Source organism: Tachypleus tridentatus, chromosome 12, assembly GCF_004210375.1.
Source record: "Tachypleus tridentatus isolate NWPU-2018 chromosome 12, ASM421037v1, whole genome shotgun sequence".
NCBI classification, from domain to species: domain Eukaryota; kingdom Metazoa; phylum Arthropoda; class Merostomata; order Xiphosura; family Limulidae; genus Tachypleus; species Tachypleus tridentatus.
The window spans coordinates 14,609,692-14,624,199 of record NC_134836.1 but is presented as its reverse complement, the minus strand read 5'-3'; the positions used below and the strand labels follow the sequence as shown (position 1 = coordinate 14,624,199).

Sequence of the window (14,508 nt, the reverse complement as noted above, 5' to 3'; positions counted from 1 at the left end):
TCATTGACTGCCAATGATATTAGCACATCTGATGTCTTTTTTTTTTCTCATGCAACAGAATGGGAGGCAAAACAAATGAGGTGGGGCATGTTTACACCAACATGTTTTATGAAAATCATTAAAATGGTGGCTGTATTTATTTTTTGGTGAACTACAATAAATCACATATATAAGCAAGACCTTCTGTTGTATGTACATATGAGTACTGCACTATTTTATTGAAATTAAGAATTTCACCCATGGATTATTAAACATCGATTAATCAAATAACACTCCATATTTTATAGTTTCATAATTTAAGAATCTGTATTTCAAGTCTTGTGATTTTTGTTGCATTTGTATTTAAAAAGTAATGAAATATAGTTTAGATGACTTTTATGCTTATACATAAAAGAATGATTGCATACATTATAAATTATATATATGTTGTGATTTCTTATTGCCATATTACTCTTTCTCTGTATTTATACTTAATTTTATTTTTTCATGTCCAGCATGGCCAGGTAGTTAGGGTGCTTGACTCATAATCTGAGGATTGTGGGTTTGAATCCCCATCACACCAAACATGTTTGCCCTTTAAGCCATGGAGGTGTTGTAATGTAATAGTCAATCCCACTATTAATTGGTAAAAGAGTAGCTCAAGAGTTGGCAATGAATGGTGATGACTAGCTGCCTTTTCTTCTAGTCCTACTCTGCTAAATTCAGGATAGCTATCACAGATAGCCCTTAAGTTGTTGCACCCTGCCCAGTCACTAAGAGCCTCAGTTGTTGAATATGATGCTATTTTGATCAAGGAAACCATTATTCTCACCTTTTAATGGATTGGGGTATTTTGGCAAAAATCTAAAAACATGAGTATGATAATAAATTCACTGGTGTGGCAAAATGCAATGCTATGTACTGTCGTAGTAAAAACAAAAACATTTGTCAGTTTTGAAGTAGGAAAATTCTAAATATTTATGCTGGTTAAATATTAACCTATATCAACATGTCTAGACTTTTTAAAAGAAATGTTGAAAATGTGTTAAATTGCCTAACAACTGCATTGTCTATTAAATTTCAGAGCTAGTGATTGCATTGCTGAAATTTTTAAAATCGTGTTGAAATGTCCAATAGTAAACAGTATCTGTGTGAGAAGAAATAAATCACTCTCATCTACCACCAAATGATCTTTAACTAGCTTTCACTTCTGCTGTGATGTATGAAATTCAAATAACTCTTATTACAGTACGATGAAAAATTTAGATACAGATAAAGAAACAAATGGATTACTTGATAAGCTGCAGGTCCCCAGTCCATAAAGAAATCTGGTGAAGATAATATAAGTCATGGTTCTTCTCTTTTGCAGTTGGAAAGTCTTTTGCTGAGAATGTGGTGTAAATGTTGCACATTGATTGCATACCATTGGAATCCATAGTTATGTTAGGTAACAATGAACCAAATGTTTAAGACAGTTTATCATGACATAAAAGGCATTTTGGTGTAAATATTACTACTAGGTTTATTTTGTAAATAAATATTTTATAATTTTAGTTGTTTTGTTATTATAAAAGAGATAAAAGCAGACAGTTATTGGAAGTTGTGTTTGCAAGTTATTAATATCAAGAATATAGTAAACATAGATATTTTGAGATGAGTGGAAAACAATAGACAGACAAAGATAATAGCAGAAGAGAGTACAGTCACATACAAGGGAAAATTTGGTGTGAAGTTAACTGCCATAGAAATGATAGGCCTAACAGTTAATATATTAGAGGAAAGCTTACAGTTTTAAATAAGACAAGTATAGTTTATTCTGTCGAAGCAACATCAGAAATGATTGAACTGTGATAAAAGGAAAAGACAATATCTAAAGTACGAGGACTGGACAGTTACTGGAAGAATAATATACAACTGCAGTAACTCTCATCACAATTGTAAGTGAATTGTACACAGAATACTAGTGAACTTTTGATGAGAAGAAAACTGTGCAGTATTATGTATGTTTACATTATTCCAAACACCTACTGTAGAAGAATCCTGAACCCAACAACAACTGTCTATATTTATACTATTAAAAAAAGTATATATAATAGCCTTTAATTAACAATTAGCAAACATAGCACAACCTTAGCATCTGACACAGTCTTTAGAAACATTTCCAAGCTAGTAAAAGCTGCTGGTTCAGAATTGAGTATTTTTGTTGCTGTAGATACATGTAATCTTTATACAATGCATAATGCCTTCAACAAGGGCATAACAGAATATAGTCAAGAAACAAAACAATTTTACAATAGATATCTTGAACTATTCAAGATCTCATTTGGAAGGAAGGAGAATTACAAAGACATACAAATAGATCTTAGCCTTTCTGAGGAAGTCTTTATAAAGCACACAAGTTTTTTGCTTGAGCACTGTACAAGCCTTAAGGCACATCATTGGGCTGTTATCAGAGATAAGGGATTAAGTGTCAAAATTAGAGATGGACTCAAAGGCAGTGCCAAAAGGATGAGGGATGCAATAAGTTGGCCCAACATGTAAAATCAAATTTTTTTTTTTCTGTTGTCAGTTATTCATCTGTTTGAAGATTTTGTCAAAGAGATTAAACTGATTAACCTACAATTCACCTGCTATTACAGTCAAATGATATTGTTAATGGCAAAGCACTAGAAGACCTGAAAATTCTAGATATTAAATTAAAACTAGCTAGGTGATGAAGACCATCTGTAACAAAGCAAGGCAGGAGCTTTCCAAGGTGAAAATAGACTCGGCACAAAGAAATTCTTGGAATACAGTTATTATACAATGCAATATCAAATTACCTAATCACTAGGCCTCCTTTAAAAACAAATTTATCAAGGTTCTGTCACAGATGTAGAGGTTTTGTCTAGACATCTGAGATTTGAAGAGATGTTATAGCTAATGTTAATGATAAGTGGAAAAGTACAAAATTGAAGATGATTTAGAAGACTGAGAAAGGGTGAATCATTTCTAAAAGAAAGTTTTGAAAACACTTAACAGTGGAAACTTTTAAATGCATATTTCTGCTTATTTTTGTCAAGAAAGCATTAGTATTGCCCCATGGAAATGCAGATGAAGGAAGACATTTGTTTATACAAATATCACTAACGACAGAATTGCCATTGGGGAAAAAACTGTAAAGGCTGTAAGAACTGTCAAGGACTGGTGAACTTATCCTGACAAGCTTTGGCCCCATAAAATTCCACTTAGTAGAGAGGTGTTAGTATCTGTACAGAAGAAATGCTTAAAGATGGAATCAGCAACCTTAATGAAGTAGTAGAAAACAATAATATGAATGCTGTGGAAGATATGAGAAGATCAAAGGAGTGTTGAACAACAAGAAAAAGACAGTTACTGGAGAAGAAGCTGGGCAAAATAGCTAGCCATAGTAAATTACCATCTGTTGAAAGGAAACATGATAAAAATGTTCTTCATCAGCAAAGGATGGAGGAAATATTTGGTCCAGTTCACCTTCTTAAAGGAAACTTTTATCTGATCAATCCTCCTGTCCCAAAAATGTTAAATCAGATCAGATATCTTTGAGTTCCATAACTATTTGCTCATCAATGTGCTCGTTGATTTACATGTGACTATTGTAGACAATCTTTACTAAATTGAGTCATTATTTAAAGATTATTACAGTATCGTGACCCATTGTGAACATCTTATATCAAGTTTCCAAAAGAATTATTTTTCAGTGCCATTGTCATTTTATTTGTGTTGTTGCATCTTTGTCTATTTAAAGTCTTGCACATTTATCCTTAGTTCAAGATGGTGTAAATGAAGTACTGTGTGTATCTTTTAAAAAGAAACATTTATTTCATTTCCTTTTGACGCTTTATTAAATTCAGTCATTATTTAAGATAATTGTAATATAAGTACCCATCATCTGAGTTTAATATAATAAGTTTTTAACCTCAATTATATAATTACAGTCATACCCTTTAAGTTCTGATTTTTATTAAAAGAAATTGTGTTTTATAAGTTTGGTATAACATGATGTCAAGACTGGTTCTAGAACAGTCTGTTACTGAATATTTTGTTCCTGGATATTTCGCTGCAGGTCTTTTTGTTACTAGGACATTTTGCTACCTGTTCCAGCTACGTATAAATGACTCATTTTGACCTCACTGTATAAAATGAATTTTAATATTTCCAACAGACAAAATACTAGAGATAACCATATATACAAGAAAATTAGTATGTGACTGTTTGTTTGGGAAGTTATGATAAACACTAATTCATTTAATCATACAAGTTGCAAAATGTGTATTTAAAGAAATAAAATGCTTTTTTGTCTTTAAGTGGTTTAGACTTTCAGTTCTTAATTTTACCAGATAAACTGTTACATCATTAAAGAAAAGAGAAGTAATTAAAATTGTAGGTTAGCTACTAATTGGTTTAATGATAATTTATGTAGCAGGTGTGTTATTGCAGTCTTTAATTTTGTAAATAAGTATCAAAATATCCACCAATTTACTAAAACGCCTCAACGTCAAAGTTTTTCATTAACACAATATACCTAAAACTGTAAGTTCACATGTATAGTTTTTGCAAGACATTTATGAAACTGTTTGGTTCTTAAATGAGTTGCTTAGTAAGTACAATATTTAAAGTATTTTTGTGGTTAGCAACTTAATATATATGTACACACACACACACACACACACACACACACACTTTTATCAATGTTAGCTAAGTTTCATATTTATTCTAGTAAAATATATGTAAATACCTGTATTAATAAAATGTAAAATTATTATAATTTAAGCTATTAAATCTCTTTAAATGGAAATGTATTCAATCTTTACAAGAAATTAAGATACTTTGTTTTATATGTTATTCTAACACACAAAAATTAATATCTGTGTTTCTATTTAAAAACAAAAATTGTTTGTTACTGGAAGGTGGGGTGAGAGAGAGTTTTTTTAGTAAGTACAATATTTAAAGTATTTTTGTGGTTAGCAACTTAATATATATGTACACACACACTTTTATCAATGTTTTCAATACATAAGTATTTATAACTACCATAAAAACCTATTGTTTTTCACAATTGTATTTACTATATGCTTTTTATCTCAGTGAATTAAGAGAACAATGTTTATGTAAATGTGAGAGTGAATTATGAGGATAATAAAATTTGAATTTTACTGGTTTATAAGGTTTGTGTTAAGCAACAAGATCGTACTGCTGACCTTTCAACTAATGTGCGTGTGGCAAAGATGAGTCTTATAGACCTTGCAGGATCAGAACGAGCTTGTGCAGCAGCTGCACATGGTGGAGTCAGACAACGAGAAGGTGCTAATATCAACAAGTCTCTTCTAGCCCTTGGAAATTGTATCAATGCCTTAGCTGATCGAAAGGTAAGTACAGAATTTGCAGTGTTTTCTGCTTGTTTGTTTTTAATATATTGACAAAAAAGTATTTTTGAGTCTTTACATACACAGCATATTTTAATTTAGAATTTTAAAGAGATTCGCAGTAATATTTTTAGATTGTTAGTAGTGAGTAAAGGGCTCTACACCTAAAACAAATCATTTTCTTCACATCTTAAGATTAGTTCCCTTTTTTCTTATTATAGGCTAATCATTGAAGACTGTTTCTAATGTTACTTTTTTATATTGTTTTCAAATCAGTACGTGTGTCAACATTCAAACATATTTAAACAAATTGTGGTGCTGTTTGTAATGGAAAATGACATTGTCCTATGTAGTATCTGTACTTTTATTTCTTACTTGATTATATAATATTTGATCTCAGTTTCTGTATAGCATTAAAAAAAGGCAAATTAAGGAACAAATTTAATTGTTGAAAAGGGCTGATCTGTTTATTCTTCATTATACTTTAAACTTATAAATAATTTATACTAAATGTTAATTACCAATCAAATCAGATTGAGCTAATAGATACTCCTCTTTAAACATTTGTTTTTAACATAACAGCTATAACAGATCTAAAATATGGTGGTTGTGCTTATGAAATATCGAATATTAAATGAACTGTCTCTTGGTTTATTCATAGAATACGTTTAAAAACATTCAATGAATTTAATTTCTTAAATTAATAGTAAATGGAAACATATCTGTTGATTGCAAAGAATACTCAATTTAATAAACAATTAGGTCAAAAAAGTTGCAACACTGGGATCAATGTAATCATTTTAATTTAAACTTAATAAGAATGTACTTATTTTAGACACATCTGTGGAGCTAAGTTTCATATTTATTCTAGTACAATATATGTAAATACCTGTATTAATAAAAATGTAAAATTATTATAATTTAAGCTATTAAATCTCTTTAAATGGAAATGCATTCAACCTTTACAAGAAATTAAGATACTTTGTTTTATGTTATTCTAACACAAAAATTAATATCTGTGTTTCTATTTAGAAACAAAAAATTTTGTTATTGGAAGGTGGGGTGAGAGAGAGTATTTTAGTAATGCATTTACACAATTGGCATTCATAGATTAAAAAGTCTATGTTTACTGTATCCTATTCAGAAAGAATTTCACTTGTTTGATTTCATGTGATGGTGTTTTTTGTGTAACTGATTCTTCAACTTTTGAATTTGTATAGAACAAAGGTCAGCATATTCCATACCGAAACAGTAAGCTAACTAGAATATTAAAGGACTGTCTTGGTGGTAATTGTAAAACTGTGATGATAGCTGCAGTTAGGTAAGTGAAATATGAATCTTAATATTTGTATTTTAATTTAAAAATTCAAGGTTTAAAACTGACATATATTTGGTACTAAACATGATATATATTGTAATTCAAATTTGTTACCAGACCTAGCATTCTTATTTTTAATATGTGCTGTTTATCTTTAATATAAAATTATTCACTAGTTTCATAAAGTAAAAACAATGTCGTGCTCTAAAACAATAGAAGGGAAATTACTTCAATGATATTTCATTTTCAGACCATTAACATCATGGTCATTTGGTTTTACTTGAAAAATTTGTCCATTTGTTTTTAATATTTGAAACAAACTTAAAACTTAATTGTACTGAACTATTTTTAATGAAAATGATTAGCTGTGAATTTGTGGTTATTGGCTTTTCTACGATTTCAAACTTTCATGTTTCATTTATGCAATAAACTACTTTTCTCCTTGGAGTTATAGATATGTTATGTTATAAAATGGGAGATTTGGAGATGGGTGCTGTTGGCCAAATGCCTTCTCCTTAATCAGTCATTTCAAAATTAAGAATAGCTTTATGTGATTTTAAAAAAATCCAAATATGAAAAGAAAATTTGGAAACCTCTCCACCCAGCGTATTTTTTGTTTTTGACATGAAATGTTTTCCTTGTTGTATCAAAAAAAAAAAAAAAAAAGTTTCATCAACGTTGATAATATTGCATGGTTCATAATTTTGCTAGTTTGTTTTTCCTATCTGCTACGACAATTTGTTTAATATCCAGATTATCAACCAAACAAAATACTGTTTCTCATTAAAATCACTGGAGCCATCTGTTGGAAGCCTTAAATTCAAGTTTGTTCAACTCTGAATCAAATGTCAAAGCCCTTTCATTGAGAAGACCATTCACAATAAATCTACTGCTAGTTGCACCCTCAAACCATTTCCAACAAAGTGGATTAATAACTTTAGAACCTTATCATATGTCTGTTGTTTCCTTGACAATGCAGCTTTCATAATCACCAAGAATTTATACCTTTTTGTTCAAAATATTCTGAATTTGTGTTCTTCCCACTTGAAATTGCTATCTTAATGTTTTGGAGAATGATCCACTTTTTACTAGTTTTACAACTTTGTATCTTTTATCCAAAGTTAACTTTGTCTGTCAGGCGAGGTCATCTTACATAAAATACTCTCTTTAAAACACAGTTGCAAATAAACTCCTTTTAAAATATCTAAAAACATATACTTTAGTCTAAAACACCAGTTCAATTAAAAATAAAAGTTTGATTAGCAGTGCTCACTCTCCTCTTTTAAGTCTCACAAAGTAGAAAGTGCAGTATCAAAAATATTACACAGAATGTCGATCAAATGTAATTATGGTGTAAAATGTGGCTTTTTAACAAGGTAACATGGAGTGTTTTGGAAAAAAAAATAGTGACTGCTTGCCTCATTAGGCAAATGGCTTCTTATTTAAGGGTTAATATATATATATATATAGGGAAAGTTATTGGGTTGTTCTGAAGATGATCGTATAAGACAAAAGATTGCTCAATAAAGGTAGCTGCTGGGTGGGTTTATCTATAAAATATAGCTAATAAGAGTTTAGCTTCTGGTTAAGATATATCAGTATGCTCTCATCAAATGTATAACTGAGTTTGAATTTCTTCTGTTTTATGACTTATTAACAATAAGCTTTGTGTGGAAGCTTTGTTTCCACAATACGTCACTAGTATAACTACTCTATTTTATGTCATACAATAGAAAAACAAAATGCTGTTCAAATTGTATTACAGCCCATCTTCCATAAGTTATGAGGACACCTACAACACCTTGAAATATGCTGATAGGGCTAAGAGCATACAGTTGGATGTAAGTAGTTAATTAGTATATTATTTCAAAGCAGATTTGACTAAATAAGACTCAATACAATTTCTACTAGGTGTATGTTATGGTAGAATTCTAATCTCTACTTATTAAATTGCAATGTTATGGCTCTTTAGATCCTCAGTGGCACAGAGGCATGTCTGCAGACTTGCAACACTAGAATTTGGGTTTCAATACCCATGGTGGGCAGAGTATAGATAGCCTATTGTGTAGTTTTGTGCTGAATTACAAACAACATATTTTTTTTCAATTTGTGATTGCAGAGTGTATAATACTACAAATAGAAAATATAAATCTGTCTGTAATCATTTAATATAATTAAAAAAAAGGCACTATTATTAAATATGTGCAGTTAATTTTCCCAAGAAGTAACTTTGATTTCCTTTTTTTTTCCCTTAAGATCGGGATAGTGATAGTTGTTGGTAAAGAAATTTTTCTGTAATGTTTTCCTTTGTAGTTGAAGAAGAATGTGATCAGTGTTGAAGCCCACGTTACCAAGTATGTGAAAATTGTAGATGACCTGAAAAAAGAGGTAACTATTTGTAACATCAAATGGCATTATTTAATGTTAAATATATTAAGTAAAGTTTAAATATGTTCTTATATAGCATATAGCACTTCACTGATCACACTTTCTATTATGAAGATATCAATAAACTTTACTATGTGTTTTACAGACATTACAGAAATGAATAAAAACTAACTAGCATTATTAATCCTTTTATGTACAGTAAATATCAAGTTTACACCTGCATATAAAATTTAAAAATTGAAGTAAAAATAACAATTTTAAATCTCTTTTAGTAATTTATAAACTAATTTATTTTTTTGTAATATTTAGCTACTATCATTCATAAAGAAGAGTTTCATCTTTCATTTCTGCAGAGCCCAGAATAGTCTTGATTGTACACACTGCACTTATGGACCTTATGTAATTCTTCTGATTCTAAAGTAGTGGTTTATGCTTGCTAAGAAACTGCCATTTGTTGAATGTATAATATTATTAATGTTATTTTCCTCCTTTGGTAGTGGTTTTATTACAACAGCTCTTCATTGTAACCATGTTGTGACATTACAAAATGTTTTTAGGAAGATTATTAATGAAGAGCCACTGTCTAAATATTGTTGAACAGAGCAGGTTGTTAGTTAGTTACATTATTACAGTTTTAACATAGTGGTTTGAGCCATAGTTTAGACATTTTATGCTATTTAATTTAGTTAATCCTTTCACAACAAATTTGGTATAATATACATGAGTTCATTTGCACATGTACACATGTTAAGTATTTGCACTGTAACTTTTGATACAGCAAACATATCTTCACAAGGTTTGGTAGACATTTAGTGAAGATTACAAGTTTTTTTGTACATACAAAAAAATCATTGTTTAATGAAATATTTATTCTTGAAAAATATGTCTGTTTTGTTACTAGTTCAAGTGCAAAGAGATTTCATGTTATGATTAAAAACATTTTATTTCAAAAACCTCAAATATTATTTCTGTAATCTCTAAAACTTCATAAATACATTTCAAACATTTGCTTTAAATAAGACTATATTTTTTTATTTTCTGTACTCTAACTATACGTGATGTCTGTCAATTGACCAACCTCGTAACCATCATAAAATAAATTAGGAAAAAATATAAATTATGCTTTTACTCGTACTAAAATGATCACATATTATAACAGGAAAACACAAATATTTAGTCTAAGTAGCTTAAGTCTAATAATGTTATATATTTATTTATTTTTTTATTGTTATTATATTGACCTTCTAGTTGTGCCTAGCTTACATTACATAACTTGCATTGGTGTGGTGCATGTGGACTTGTGTTACTGTATCCAATAGTATAAAACTGACATTTAGTCTTCCATGTCTGGACTGTGTTTTAATGGACTAGTATCTTGTAATATTCAGTCACATGTCCATTATTATATATTTATTATACAGGTATATATATATAGATTATTACTATTTAGAAATGAGATATGAAACTAATTTTTCTTAAAATGTAGAACAATAAATAAAAAAAGGAAAGCAAACAATTATTTACTGTGATAATTACAAAAGTAACTGCTTTTACAGTTATGGCCTTTGTAATCAGTTGCTGCTAAGCCTTTTAAAATATTGCACATGGAAGATAATCATGCAAAATCTTTTTAGGTTTTACACACACACTTAAATAACAAAAGAATAATAAATAACTATATTGATACCATAGAATTTCAACATAATTTTATTAAGTTTAGAAACTAAGCTGTATTTAGGTTTAAAAAAATGAGTCTAGGAGCAGACTAAAAATAACCTGCCTTCCTGAAATCTTAGTTTTCAAAGAATGTGTTAGCCTTTTCACAGATTAAAATTCTGGGAAAATCACTAAGGACATTCTGAATTGTTTATTGGTTATTCACCTGTTACATATTAAAGTAAGTGTATATAAGGGACTGTTTCTAAAAAGAGAAACAGGTGAATGGCAGCAACTGTGTTTTGAGTACATAAGCCATATCTCAGCAAAATAGAAAGATATAAAGTTTTTATTTTATATTATAGCCTTTCAATATTTGTAATTCAAGTTCCTAATTTGTACAAAATTACAGACTTAGTATTTTGAAATCACAAACATCTAGTTTTAAACAGTGCTGCATTCAACATGCCACATGACTTACTAAAATGTATACTTGGATGTGTTCTTTTAATATTTACTTTTAAATTAAGAATATAGCTTGCATATAATATTAAAGTTTGAATTATAAACTACAATTTATTCCAAACTTATTGACATAAATTCATAAAATGGTAGTTCAATGAAATTTTGAATGCAGGTCAACAAATGTGATGACATGGCCTTTGACCCATGACCTGACACCAAAGGGTTAACGTATTTCAAAATTTTTAGAATATGGTAAAGTATTTCACTAAGAAAAGAAAAACAACAGGATCAAAATAGCATTCCTCTCTTCAGGAAAGGCACAAATTTTCATATTAAAGTAATGTATAAAATAATCTATATAAATACAATAGTACTATCTCTTGTATTTCACAGCATGTGAATGGATATTTAGTATGGGTATGGAAGTTTTTTAGGGCCATATGTTGTTATGTAAAAATTCAGTTTCTTATTTTGCATTTCTTACTATTGCTTCATCCCCTGGTATGGGGGTTCATTGGTTCCATGAGAGAGATGCATACAGATCTTTAATTTTGTGATTTTTATTGGTATTTTCACATTTTTTACCACTACTTCACCCCTTGTTGATGGATCTTCACCAAATTTGGCATGAAAGTTTGTTGTGTTCATGAAAAGATACATAAACAATGTGCAAAACAGCACAGTTTTGCATTTTTATCACTTTGTCCCCAGTTTATAGATCACCAAATTGGACATGGAGATTTGTCAAGTCCATACAGAAGTACATGCAAAGTTGCAGTTTCACAATGTAGGTTTTGTGGATTTTATGGTGATTTTTGCTTCTTTTCTGTTTTCTTTTTTATATAATTATTATAATTACATGTAATGGAAACAACTTTCAGATTCCAAGATAACCTTTCATTAATCATGAATTTACATAACCTCTGTCCAATGACAGGTACTCCAGCTAGTAATCTATAAATGTGTTTTTTAATACTTAGTTTAGGTTAAAATCATTTTTTGTACTTCTTGACATTCTACTTTAGATGCTATCTTGGGCAATTCTGAGAAAAAACATGATTTTTTTTAATGTTTTTAGATATGTAAATATAAAAATTCCTAAGTTTATCTGTTCTTTTTGCTTTTAGTGTTTTTTTTGTTTTTTATCAACTGTAATTTTTATATGAACTCTTTATAACCTACTTAATTTTGTCTTTTAGGTTTAAATGGTGTGTGCAAACAGTTTCAGCCTCGATTTAACATTAATGCTAATCAGTCATTTTCAGAAAATATTTAGTTTAAAACATCATTCAGTTCCAAACAGCACTCCTCTTTTGGTCTAACATAACAAACACAAAATTAATGTTGTAATTGTAAGGCTATCAGATACAACTAATCATGTTATAATTTGTTTATATTCTGTTTAAGAGTTCAAGAATATCCATTTAGCCTTTCATTGGTATTATTAACTGGACTCCTAGCTATGAATTAACAAAACCTGGCAAAAATGTGCTACTTGTATCTGTTCGATTTACACTGTAAAACGTTGTTTTTGATATGTGTATTAATCTATTTGTGCATCTCTTGCAAATACTATTGAATTCAAGGCTACTCATATGTCAAGCAAGTGCTCTAATAACTGAACTAAACATTCAGCTCATTAAATAAGACTTAAATAACTCAAAATATTACAATTTCAGGAACAAAACCAAACTTTGGGCCTTATCTCAATGCCATAGAACAATAAAAATCTTTAAGAGTTGTTATTTAGTTTACTTAGTGATTCAGTATTTACTGATTTAGTTTTCATGACAAGATCTGTTATGTAACTCTATATGGGTCATAGGTTGCTTAATTGTTGTACTAGGGTTTTGTAATATTCTTGACATTGACTTACTGGAGGGCTAGACTTCCATCATGTGATACAAATACAGAGAATTTAAAAGGAGGTTAGTAAAAGTGAAGCTAGACTATGTGATTGTCAGTTTAACTGTAGCAGGTGATGTATAAAGTGAGAGTTTCACAGTGTGTATTGTAATAAAGAATAATTTGTCTTATCAAAGGGTGTTTTAAAATAATTGAATGTGCCTTTATGGACTTTGCTAAAAAGAAGACAGTTATTTAAGACTGGATACAACTGTGGTAACTGTTATAGTGGTAATTTTGAAGTGAATTTCACATCTTGTAACAACAGATATAGAGAAAAATAATTTATCAGCTGGGTTCTAAAGTAAATGAACTAGCCTGTGTGGACTTGACCAAAAAACATTATGTGAAGCTCTAGATTCAACTGTGGGTAACCAAATTTTGTTTGTATTTATGACTTATTGAATTGGTTGACTCAACAGATAGCCTGATGTGGCTTTGCTATAAGAAATTGCACATGTGTGTGCACACACACACTTATTTTGAATATATATTTTAAAACAAGTGTATTTTGTGTGCTGTCTTTTTATTGTTTAAATTTATCACCACTAAGTCACAGACACCTATTGTAAAGAACCCAATCCCCTGTATAAAACCTGATGGTATTTATTATAAGTAAACCATTTGGAAAAAATATAAAAGTAATCATTGTCTTACATAACATAATTTCAAAATAATAATTTCAGCAAGTAAACAATCTATGAGATTTCTGTACTTGGAAAAAATGTTTAGTAAAAATGCTGCTTTAAAAATTCTGACTTGTAATGCTTAATGAAAACTTGCAAATTTTGTGAAAGTGCACAAATTATATTTAATGTGGAAACTAAAGGTCAAGGCTTAGATCAAATCAACTAAGCCCATAGTGAGAAAGTTAAAAACTAAAAGTATAACTGAGGTTTAATGGGATTGTATATAAAATTGGTCTATTAAGCAACTGCTAAGCTAGATCGATGTCAACCGAGATCAGATAGTCTTGGTATGACTCATATGCTAAGGAGAGAAATATCATATCACACTATTGATTTGTCCTTGCTCGTGAATTATTTTCATAAAATATTAATTTCTTTATCCATAAGTCAACTAAGATGCAAAGCATGATTTAGCTGAGAGCAAAAAAAAGTTTTTTAAGAGTTTGGTAGTAAATGTTGATGATAATGCTCTGAGAAACACTTAAAAGTGATAAAGATGTCAAAAGAATTGATAAAGTTGCAGAATTAAGTCTAGATAAATAAAAATGTTGCATTTTATTAAAAATACAAGTTTCAGAGTAGTTTTGTTTGTATTTAAATATTTTATTGTAAACATGAATTCTCTTGTAGTATTTTTTATTTCTTTGTACATTTTTTAGCATATAACCAATATCAAATACAGTGTACTCATTCAGTTGTATCAAGTTGGTGCTAGATGTTCTTG

General features: G+C 29.4%; 1 protein-coding gene across 2 annotated transcripts in view; it reads left to right on the top strand.

The window, feature by feature from the left end:
* LOC143234904 (kinesin-like protein KIF18A) overlaps positions 1-14,508 on the top strand; it is an 86,890-nt gene that overhangs the window by 19,339 nt on the left and 53,043 nt on the right. For both annotated transcript variants that reach the window (XM_076472600.1, XM_076472601.1), the window contains 4 exons: positions 5,166-5,366; positions 6,584-6,684; positions 8,447-8,522; positions 8,995-9,069. In XM_076472600.1, the coding sequence (XP_076328715.1) occupies positions 5,166-5,366; positions 6,584-6,684; positions 8,447-8,522; positions 8,995-9,069 (453 nt within the window). The remainder of the gene's footprint in view (positions 1-5,165; positions 5,367-6,583; positions 6,685-8,446; positions 8,523-8,994; positions 9,070-14,508) is intronic.